General features: G+C 34.3%; 1 protein-coding gene across 3 annotated transcripts; it reads right to left on the reverse strand.

Annotated features, from left to right (window-relative positions):
- Nucleotides 1–873: 873 nt before the first annotated feature.
- On the reverse strand, nt 874–7,172 carry LOC107801093 (uncharacterized). Of its 3 annotated transcripts, none has more exons than XM_016624368.2 (8): nt 6,932–7,171; nt 6,694–6,840; nt 6,002–6,099; nt 4,786–4,858; nt 4,651–4,711; nt 3,758–3,843; nt 3,565–3,654; nt 874–1,170 (listed from the first exon to the last, which is right to left on the reverse strand). In XM_016624368.2, the coding sequence occupies exons 1-8, from the start codon at nt 7,052–7,054 to the stop codon at nt 1,108–1,110; spliced, it is 741 nt and encodes a 246-aa protein (XP_016479854.1). In that variant the 5' UTR covers nt 7,055–7,171; the 3' UTR covers nt 874–1,107. The 3 variants fall into 3 exon arrangements, with proteins under 3 accessions (XP_016479854.1, XP_016479855.1, XP_016479856.1); XM_016624369.2 differs by lacking the exon at nt 874–1,170 and adding an exon at nt 2,134–2,570; XM_016624370.2 differs by lacking the exon at nt 874–1,170 and adding an exon at nt 2,472–2,587 and having other exon boundaries at nt 6,932–7,172.
- Between the last annotated feature and the right edge of the window lie 4,827 nt (nt 7,173–11,999).

Consider the following 11,999-nt stretch of genomic DNA (forward strand, 5'->3'; position numbering starts at 1 on the left):
AACACCTAAGTGAAGGTCATAGCCCTAGGCTTTTTTACCATTTGAAAAACAAACAACTATAATTTTCTAGTTTTAATTCTTAGTTGTCATTCTTAGTTTTAAATAGATTTAAAAACAAACCAACTTTTGCGGAAGTATAATCCGAGATAATTCGAGCCCATTCACTCAAATATATACTCCTGAGTCTCATTCATAGCTCCCTGTGGAAAATCGACCCCGACTCCTTGTTGGGTACTATTATTGCTCCGACCGTTTCACAACCCCAAATAGAGGTGTGGTTTGGACGAGATCAACTACCTATATAGAAATACAACTCATGAAAGAAGCATCTTGATAACCAAATGACAGTCTAATCGGTGCCAATCCAAATTAGTCGGGATAATGAATTCCAGATACCGAATGGCAAAATAGGAGACATGATAGGCACAAAATAAGCATCCAGAATACCTATTTCAACTTTTATATATGCTGCATTGGGTAATTTTCACATCTGTTTATGAACCCAAGAAATGACTATTAAATGTTCACTTTACAGCATTATCTAAGACTTTGCCTGCAACTGAAAACCATAATATACAGAAGACAAATTTTCCTCTCTGAATTCTGAAAGTTGGCTCATTTTCTTATGGTTGAGTGAAGACATAGATCCAGCTTTGGAAACATAACTAACTCAGAGTACCTAGGTGATAGTTACAAGAAATGACAAAAGTCATAGAGATCAGCCCCATTAGTTTTCTTGCCCAGACTTTCATTGAGATTCCTCACGTCTCTTCATAAAATATCCTTCCTTTTTATAATTTAGAATCCAGTAAACATAAGATAACCACTTCTACAGTTGTACTCATTTTACATTTGAATTGCAATCTAAGGGTGTTTAGATTTTTAATAGTACCTTCATAAATATGCATTTTCAATTACATTGTTTACTCATTCTTTCCACTGTGATTTTCAAAATAGATGGGGATACTTTCTTTTTCTTATTACAAGGGATCATATTCCTACAAAATTTTGTACTATAGTACATTGCTAGAATATAAACAACCAGAAATTTTTGCCAGTACTCCGTATAAAAATGAGATGAGCATTTGATATTTTTAAAACAAAAACCTATACTGTTAAGTACTTCAGAACAAGTCCCCTCAGCTTTTCCATGTACTCTGCCGCTTGTTTCTGCAGTTCCAAAGAAAGATTAGTTCAAAGTTAGACAATCGTAGTCAAAGCTTCTACACATATTTATCGATACCTTTTACTACAGAATGATGCATTCACAATTTACAGTGATGGTTTTGATATGTAGCCATCAGCCACATCCTTTGAAAAGGAATTCGTATCTTTAGAGGTAAATTTGTATCCAAGTGAATGTTAACCTCTGTCCAGAAAATAACAAAGCTTGAACATCTTTGGGTTGTTGGGGGGGGGGGGGGGGCGTTTACTGCATGATCATATTTTTATGAAGAACTTTCACCAAAAATCTGAACTATATTGAACCACTTCATGACTGGGTAAATTACACATATGTTGAGGACACTCGACGGGTGACTTTAGAATCTTTGAACTGTTCATCTTATATATAATTGCTAAATATTCAGACTGAAAAAACATACTAAGAAAATTTTCAAGAGAACTGAAGAATAATAATTGGAGAAAATGGCTAAAAAGTAGAAGATTGGGCTTTAATAATTAAATAAGGCTGATCTAGAATTTCATACTTTGAGCTAGGAATATGTGTACAATTTGGGTTATAATTCTGGGGGATTGGACGTTGGAGCTTCATTAGTACTACATATAACTGAGATTTTGAGAGCCTTTTTGACGTCTATCCAACTCGTTGCATCTAAATATCTAAATGAACTCACATTGTTTCATATTGTGAACATTTTTTATTACACAACAGAATGATTAAACAGCATCGTCCTCCAGTCAATTTTCACCTAAGGAAAAATTCAGCAAAGGGGACGTTTGAAGAGGGATCTTTTTAGACAAAAGAAAAACTACATGTAACTTTAGCACTTTGCCATCAATTCTTTTCTACTAGACAAAAACTTCGCATTTGCATTTTGATCACGGTAGGAGAGGCACAAAAAATTGATCTATTTCTCTGATGGGAGTGCTAGCGAGAATGTTGGCCCAAGATTCCCCCCAAATATTTTGCAGTAAGATAATTCAGCAAAACTTTACATGGATCAAAATCTTTCTGCACACTATAAACCTTATATCAATCTTTTAGATAATTGAAGTTTAAAAGTACATTTTTCCAAATGAGTAGTCTCCAATAACCCAACTATAATGTCCTTCCTTTTCTTCTTCTCTTTTACTGGTTATGTAGGCACATTAGTTTAAACAATGGTATGTGCAAGCTCTTATCTCAGATTTCATACTCCAAAAGTCTGGTACGCTTTCCTTGTATTGTTTCATCTTTTTTACTTCTAGGTCTTAACCCTGTCCTTACTTGTAATTGCTGCTTTGCATTTCATGCATGAGATGAGCTCAATGAGCTAAAATCCTTGCTCATCAAGATAATAGCTTTCGCCAGCGTAATTGGTTTTGCACATCAATTATTATGCCAATGACTGCATCAAAGACCAATCTCCAAACGAAGATAAACATTACTCCTAAAATTCTGCAGTAACTTCATTTTATATTAACAACTTAGGGGAAGCAGGGTTCATTGTTTAACTAAGTAAGCAGAACACACAAACTTAACCCCATATGATTGACATCACCCCTAAGAAAAACTTCCTCCTGAAGAATGCTCAATCCATTAGAACAAGATTGACCATACTCAACTAGTACATAAGCAGATACACACAATAAGCATATAGGTACTTATAATATTCAATTTTGATTCACGACTGTTTCTTTTCTTCCTATTAGCGAAGAACAGCAGATTCAAAAGGAATATAGCCTGAAGATAACATAACCAGTTACGTGGAGTGCAATTGGACAAATCAGACAAACAAATTTTCCGCTTTTTTGTATATGTAAATGAGGGAGATTTAACTAAAAATCATCCAAATAGATATGGTGGAGAAACTATCAGACCCCAGAAAAGAGTCAAGTGAAGGAAAAATGATCAACTTTATCATAATTAGTCCGATCAAAGATGAACAACCAGAGAAATGATAGGAATAGAGATTCCATTGCCTCTTTCAACCAAAGATTGGCTAGTAAACTTCAAAAGGTCGTTACACTCAGGAATGTGGTAAGCTATAATGGCAATTCACTTGCCACTAGATGCTGCTGCTTACCATTTCTACCCAACCAAGTCTCAACCCAGACAAAGGTGTGCTTTCAGCAAATTATTTTCTTTGGATTGTGATGTTACAATTAGGAGAAAGCACAACATAACCCTGGAGTACACCAAAATTTTAGAAAATTTTGTGGAATTCTATGTCAGTTATTGATGCTTAGTTCCAAAAAGTACCTCTTTTTCCTTTTCAAATCACATTTTTCTACTTAATTTTTAGTTATTATATGTGATGTTGCACCAGTATTGTCACAAATATATGCACCATCACTCCCACAGAACCTCTTTCTTTATTGTATGGAATTTGCTTGTCTAACCTGGTTAACACTATGTGCAGTTGCAATGTTTTCATCGAGAAGGGTCAACAAGGGTCTGTTCAGCTCATTCCTCTCAACCAATTCCAATAGCTGCACGAGAAAATGGAACGATCCAAATTCAGCAACAAAATTTAGAAAATATACAAACCACACACCCACCCACCAAAAGCAGAATTTAAAGACTATCACATACAGTAGCCTTGACATCCTTTGAAGTCAAAATCTCGGTTAAGTTCTTCTTTGTTGAAACAATATCTGCTTGCATTTTATCATAGGCTTCTGCAGGAAAAAGAAAAATAGTACGACAGAATGTCACAATCGTCTATACTGTTCCAGGAACCTCATGGGTGCACTTATAGGCAGTGGCGGACCCAGGATTTTGTGCAAGCGGGTTCAATCTTAGAAGTACATAACTTTAGTCGTAAAATAGTAGTTGTCAAGTGGGTTCAAATAAAATATTTATACAAAATTTACGCAGCTTTAATCCTAATTTATACATATACACAGTATTATTTTTTGACGAATCGGGTTCAGTTGAACCCGCTTGCCACCACGTGCGTCCGCCACTGCTGGGACGTGTATACTTATGTAACACGGATCGTTCAATACCCCCTGCTTCACCCATGTTAAGCCAACATGAGTTGGGTGTAATGCCATACACGAGACTTGGTCAATTCACCTAAATGTGATGACTACAACTGTCGCCGAGAAGCATAGGTTTGTCTAGGTGCTTTTATTTCAATTTTCGGATTTGATGTATGCCTATATATTTCACAAGAGGGATAAGAAAACTTTGTTATTATGCAAGCTATGCTGATAGAACAAATACTATGTTTAGCCTTAATATATTTATACTTGTTCAAGTTCAATGACTTTTAAGTTCAATTACTAAAATAAATATCTATATTATAATATACATTTGTTAGTTATCTTATCACTCGCACATGTACTCCTACGTATCTCCGAAACTTAAGAATTATATGATGACGAATCCAACTTCTGGATCTGCTCAGATACCCATACTCTTTTCCATGTAAAATAGTCTGGAAATCTCTAACAAAAGAGCAAATAGTCAACTTATCGTACCCGTTGCTTCCTGCAGGGCCTTTTGCAGTGCTTCCAGTTCAATTAATCTGTCTTCCACTTCCTGCAAAAATATTATAGTTCGTATCGTTTCACGGACATAACAGTCTTATTAAATCGAGCAAACTGTCAACAAACCTGAGTTTTGGTCATAGAAAACCGCAGCTTTCCCACTTCGACTTGCAGATGGTCAAAAAACTCTTTGTTCAATCTGCAAAGTTATATATGTCAGAAACTTTGGGTGAAGAAGAAAAAACTAGAGAAGGGCCGGACAAGAAATCCATGCAATCTGATGTTATAAAGGTCTTATGCTAACTCTCTAAAGGTAAAATGTTGCCATACCTTAAATTAGGTCAAGTGCCAATACTTTCTCAATTTTTTATAACAACATGAAGGTCAAGAAAATGGAAGATAATAAAGAAATACTCCTGTTCTGTTAAGAGGTAATTATTTGAATTACAGCTATGTAACCCATTTGTCATAATCTCAGATAATCAGTCCACCTAAATAGGCATTTATTACACTCATTACAGTGTAGGGAACAAGATACAACAGTCCTTTTCCAGGTAGAAATGAACGTTTTTGGCTGTTGGCTGATTGCTGCATAAGTTTGAGCAAAGAAAAGCTAACACTTCCTCTGCCCAACTTATATTAAATTGGTTTTCATATTGGGAAGTGCCGAAATGTTTGATACAATTCCTATAAAAAAATTACTTTCAACAAATTACCTCGGTTCCAAGATTTCAAATTTATTAAACTAATCAAATTAAAGAATTTTCTCAGTCAAAATAACCTTTCCACTATTACTTCTACTACTTAAATAATGAACAATTCAAATTAACATCTTGAATATCGCGTCCAATCAAAGGTAGCACAAGAAGGAGTACTCAGAAAGTTAAAATAACTGCATCAAAGTGTCAAGTAGGTGTTCGAATAAACAGTTAGAATTAACAGAATTGCCTGAACCACTGACAAAATGGTAACATAAATCTTTCTTCTTCTGAACAACAATGACGTTGACAACGTCTCAATCCTGCAAGTTGGGGTCGGCTATATGAATCCTCACGTTCAGTCATTACATTAAGCTCAATTATTTATAGCTTTCTTCTTCTGGAAGAGTTACAAAATTAAACAAAGTCTAAAATACATATGCATTTTCTTGATCGCAGACTTAAAATGATAAAAAGAATAAGGCGGAAACTTAGAATACTTGACTGTAGAACAACCTAAAAGAGCTGTATCTGAACTAATGCAGCCAAGATTCAATAAAACCATAGGCATTTTCTGCATGCTTTGCCACAAGAGCAGTAAAATGTTACTACCACCTAAGCTGTGACGACACTGGAGAACTCACCGTGGTCTCAGTCGGGCAATCTCAAACTCAATCTCTTGAGCTTCAGTGTCAAGAAAAAACTCCACAAGCTCTTCTACTGTATCCGGAATCACTCGTGACTATGATCAGAAAAAAAAAAAGAAGAAGACAAAGATACATATTACATTTCCATCCATAACATAACATGGAAAAAGATTCAAATATGTCTTACTAACTACTCCACAAATTGTTGCAGACCTAACACAAGTAAATAAAATGTTTCCTCTCTAGCAGCTTAATATGAAGTGGTCGCATCAATTTTAAGTATCAAGTACATCCTAGATTCAACTCTCTATCCAAAAAAACATTTCCACGTACTTGGCACAAGAAAATGTACCAGTCCACACATTGAGGGGTGTGTTGCTGGCCTGATATAATAAGAGTATAAGTTCTATATATTGACAGCAGTGGCGAAGCGAGGAATTTCACTATTAAGGGTATCAAAACATAAAAAAGTAAACATACAAAGAAGCTAAGGAGATTCAACATATAGTAATTAGTATATACAAATTCTTGACCTAGCTAAACAGTGTAATTTTTCGTCAAAAGGGGTGTCAATTAACACCCCTTAGCCTAAGGTGGCTTGATTGATGGCGTAAAAGATATTTAAACACACGTCACAAATAAGTAAATTGCAGGTAAATCTTTATGAACATGAATTCAACAAAAATTACCTCGCGAAGAACTCTTCGACGCTCTCTTTCTTCACGGACTTGACGTTCAAATTCTTCTCTGGCAGCAGCATCTTGCTCAAGGCGTCTCTTGAACTCGAGTCTAGCTATGTGACCTGTTTGGGGCGCACCCAATACGCCTTCTGGGTCCTGTAATCATAATTCAAGTTCACCATTTATCAAACACTTAGCAAATTACTACTATGAGAGGTACATATAAAGAGGGGAAAAGAGGATATACCCATTCTAGTCTACCCGTGCAACGAATTGGGTTTACAAAAGTCATGGGTTTATTGAATTTGGTCCTGTGGAAGTGAGCTCCAATGGCGGAACTAGCAAAGCTGATGCTGAATATTGCGGCCATTGATGGCCGTTATTGATTGAGCTTTCAAATGTCTGGTTCTTGCGGTTGGTTCGTTTCCTGCTGCTTTATCCGTTTGAAATGCGCACCAAAAATCTCTTATCTGCAATTTTTTTATCAGCTGTGTAAAAGATATTTATATAATCAGATTCATTAAAAATAATTATCTTTAATTACATTCAATGATGTAATTGATAATTTGTAAGGAGCGGTAAGTAACCAATATCAAGTTAAATTACATTATGTATTAAAAAGTCAATACAATCACATGTCTATAACATAAATCCTTTTCTACTAGATGCAATTGACCCGTGCTAGCATGAGCCCAATAATTTGTGTTTTATTTTTTATTGTACTCGTAAAATGCAGAATTTTTTAGGAAAAAATATTAAGGTATTAAAGTTTTTAGAGTTTTTCATTTATAATTACATCTCAAATAAATAAAAACCAAATAAGTTTTTAGCTCAGAATAGTAAAAGAAGAAAAATATGAGTTTGTTATGTTATTTCAATTTTTCAAGTAAGACTGGTTTTTGCGTAACTGTAATAACTGGGGCTTCATATGAAATCTACCTTTGTGCGATAAGTTCATTGACGGTTAGAATTGTAAAGTCAAATTTAACGTAAAATATTTTTTAATTAATATCTGATTGCAATAAATTGTGATATTTTTCGTCGAGTAGATTCTCAAGTTGAAGTAATTAAGATATTTTGGTTTGTTAACAAATTCTATGTGAATTATAGTAATATAAAAATGATAATAAGAAAACTATTATGTTAATTATCAATTGTTTGTTTATTCATATTAAAATTAAGATATACGATTCATAACATAAAACTTGTCTATGGTTTTAAATAATTAAAATTTAATATATAAATAATTACTACTAATAAAATGTCAATTTGTCTACTAAATATAACTACTTCACTTTTGGAAATCCAAGTACTACACAGTATTAGTGCAAAGATTAGCACCCTCAACTCCTCAAGTGACAACGAAAGGGTCACAACACATTTGGTTTAGAAGCTCGACAATAGTGTTCACCGCTACAATTTCGTTGGATACCTTCGAATTGACGTCTTCATAAAAAGCTTTCTATTGGTAAACTTAAATAAATCTATTTGCTTTATCCATACATCTATATTTATACTTCAAGTTTAACAAAATCAGAAAAATGATACCAAGTAAGACTTTCTTCTTTTGGAACAAGAAAACTCATATTCCCTCCATTTCAATTTGTTTGAAACTTTTCGGAATACGATATTCAAATTGATTAATTTTAATGTGAATTTGGACATAAATTCTTTAAGTTGTTTGAAATAAAACTTATATATTTAAAAACTAAGTTAAAAAGTAATTTAAGTCACAATAGTTAACGACTCAAAATATTTAACACTATTTACAAAAAATATGATCAAAGAATAGGTTCATTCTTTTTGAAACGGGGGGAGTAATAATATTAGGATTTTGTTTGATGAAATTTAAACCTTATATGATCAACTAACTAAATTAATGAGTTTTCTACGATAAGAGTTGATTCTCATCTTCATCCGAAATGATACATTAGTCATATATTATTGAATGTTAGTTTTGGCATAGAAATTCAGTTAAAATTCAAGTTCTACGCTAAAACTAATTAATTTATCTTCTAGAATACTAAACATATTTTCTTTCATATACTATCACAGTTTCAGCCAAATAAATTTGTATAGAAATCCATACAAAATAATAAGACTTGAGATCGAAATTTTTTTGTTGATCTTAAAAGATGAAATAGAATTTATTGTCAAATACAGACAAAGTAAAGTAATTATCTGGTTCTTTTGTCACATACAGACAAAGTACACACATAAAACAGTCTAGTACAATATCTCTAAAGCACAATCATATTGAAATGACAAAAGTTTCCCTTGATCATCAAGCAGGCATGACGACCCTGAAATGCTTCCCAAGCGGCTTCTATATAGTACTAGATAGGTATGCCCTTGCAAAGTCCGGACCCAACATGAAAGTCAATACTATATTTTAAGTTTGCCTCAAACTATAAAACTAAAGAACACAAATTTAAACAATTAGTTTTCATGCTCTAGGTAAAAATAAATTGATGGATGATATTGAAGACGGCAATAATTTGGGATAAATATATATTTATTTGGCGAACTGACTAAATGAGAAACAAAGGATAGAGAATATGTAAAAAATCTCTTTTGATTTTTAGATTCTAAATTCTTCCTTTTTTTCTCCCGCTTTTTCTGTGATGCAAAACCTCACCACACTACACAACACTTCGACATAAGAGAAGAGGACTGGGCGCTTTCTATCTTCGGGATAGGAGTTGGCGGTCTTCTTTAAGAGAATTTCAATCTAATACTCATTATGGATCAACTCATGTTTCCACTCTATTGTCATTACGAAGATGTATCACGTCAGGATCTGTTGTTCAAATCGAATCACGCAAACGTTATCGAAGTTCCTGGATCGTGTAAAATAATAGTAGTACCAAAGACGGCACCTTCTATCAAAAACGAAAAATTGGCCAGCAAGAATTCACACTGACAAAACTAAAAATTTGCAATCCGCTGAATTAGCAAGATGACTATGGTTCTAGAAAGTTCCAGCTGTTTTAGTGATACATATACTTGATAATAATATCAGTATCATTCATACCATCTTGATACAACTTATTCTATTTGTGCAAAGGCAAAAATGTGAAAAGTCATACTATTCACTTTCCACAAGAGGAACAAGTTTTTGCAAACAAAATCACTTAACTAATAAACAATATCACATTGTGTCTCTTATATCACTCTAAATTCACTTGATTAAATTTTCTACACATAGGCATTCCGGTGTTTTTCTTAAAAATAACTCAATCGAGCCACCAATTTTTGAAGTGAAGTCTCAAACACAACCTACAAATAAATCACGAATAGAATATGATGAAATGCAATTTATCATAACTAACCTTTGAAAGGAATCGACAGACCCAAATGACAAATAAACAAAAGGAAAGGCATATATTGATCATAATTATGAAAATAAGTGCGGATAAAACTAATGAATATGTATATAGCACTAAATGTGACAAACAGAAGATTGATCTTCACACTTATCAACATATACTATTTACCAAAATCAACTTAGAAACATAATGAGGCACTCGGAAGGTCCAAGATTTCCATGAAAATCTAAAATTCCTCTTTCTCGTGGCCTTACAAACAAATCTTCAAAATTCTCGCTGAAAAGCTTATTATTTTCTCATTTGAAGTATAACTTACATATTAAGGTAAAAATTATCAATAGTCAAACTAGGCCTGGCAAGTGGGCCGGTCCAGGCCCGGGATCGGCCCAGGACCGCGGGCCAGACGGGCCAAACGGCTAAACGGGCCAGGACCGTTTGGTCCGATTTTAGCGGGCCTGGTCCGGTCTCGTGGGCCGGTCCTATGATTGGGCCCGTCATGCCCGGGACTGTTTGGCCCGTCAGGGCCCGGGATCGGACTGGGACCGGCCCGGTCCCTTAGCGGGCCCAACGGCTATTTTTCTTTTAAAAAAAAAACGTTGGGCTGTCAAAAATAGCCGTTGGCTATTTATGAAATAGCCATTTAATCCCTCAACTTTATTTTAATCCCAAACTTTTTATAATTACACTTTTTCCCTATTTTCAACTATAAATACCCCATCATTATTTTATTTTTTCTTACAAAATCATCAATCTATCACAATCTCTCTCTAATTTACTTCTACTATTGCTTACTTTATTGTTACAATTTGTGAAACAATTGTGAAGTTGGTGAATTGAAGTCTTCAACGATAATCAATTTCCAACAAGTTGTTCGTCAATTCGGTAAACTCGTTCCAACTCTTAAGTTTTAATATTATAATTTTGTTTGTTTTATTTACTTTGCTTGATTAATTAAGATGGTTTATTCCTTAAAAAATATGTTTAGTAAAAATAAGGGAAAATCGAAGAGTGGTGAATCTAGTGGCCAATATGTTCCTCCTCCACTTCCCCCGGCTCCCCGACCCAAACATGTTACCCGTCCTACACCTCCTATTCTTGATAGCGATAATAGTTTATTACAATTTACCGAGAGTCAATTTTTCCATAATATTGCACCCGGTGAACAATTAAACCATGAATATATGAATGCTCTTTATGGTAATCCAACTATTGATGAAAATGATGATGAAGAAATAGATTTTGATGAAACGCAACCGGATGATGATACACCCACTAGTCCTGCTCCTGAAGTTAACCCAACTAATAATAATCTAGATGATCCCCCATCTGACCCTCCTATTAGTGCCCCTACTTTTTCTAGACAACCTCCTAAACGGGTAGAAACATCTCTTGTTTGGCAATTTTTTACTCAACTAAGAGAAAAAAATAGGGCTAAGTGTAAAACTTGTGGCAAAGAGTTAGTTTTTCAATATATTGAAAGTCGGGGGGGGAGGGGGACGGGAAGTTTGACTAGACACATATTGCTACACCCTCAAGATAAAGCTAGATATTTTCGTATGAAAGCTTTGGCCGAGGGGACAAGTGCACCTAGTCAGGCTGACCTTAGTACCGGGTCAAATCAATTTCAACCGGGAATTAACACTGTTACCGGTGGTATTTTATATTATGATCCAAAAAAAGATCGGGAAGAATTGGCAAAAATGGTCACTGTTATGTGCTTACCCTATAGTTTTCCTTCTAACCCCCACTTTGTGCATTATATTAGAAAAATTTATAATCCTACTTATAAAGGTTTTCCTCGCACAACCGTAAAGAGTGATATTTATAAATATAAACATGAATATGAACAATATTTGCGCTATTTATTTACTCATATAAATTGTCGTCTTGCTATTACAACTGATATTGGTAGAAGTGGTAATGACTGTGATTACCTTACTGTTACCAGTCATTGGATTGATGAGCATTGGATAATGCAAAAGCGCA

Source organism: Nicotiana tabacum, chromosome 23 (genome assembly GCF_000715075.1).
Source record: "Nicotiana tabacum cultivar K326 chromosome 23, ASM71507v2, whole genome shotgun sequence".
Lineage (NCBI taxonomy): Eukaryota > Viridiplantae > Streptophyta > Magnoliopsida > Solanales > Solanaceae > Nicotiana > Nicotiana tabacum.

Excerpts from the sequence above, each read along its gene's own strand:
- LOC107801093 (XM_016624368.2), bottom strand. The coding sequence starts at position 7,054 with ATGGCCGCAATATTCAGCATCAGCTTTGCTAGTTCCGCCATTGGAGCT. Across the intron at positions 4,712-4,785 it reads TTTCTATGACCAAAACTCAG|GAAGTGGAAGACAGATTAAT; the intron begins GTTTGTTGACAG and ends ATATTTTTGCAG. Across the intron at positions 1,171-3,564 it reads CTGCACATAGTGTTAACCAG|AAACAAGCGGCAGAGTACAT; the intron begins GTTAGACAAGCA and ends TTGGAACTGCAG.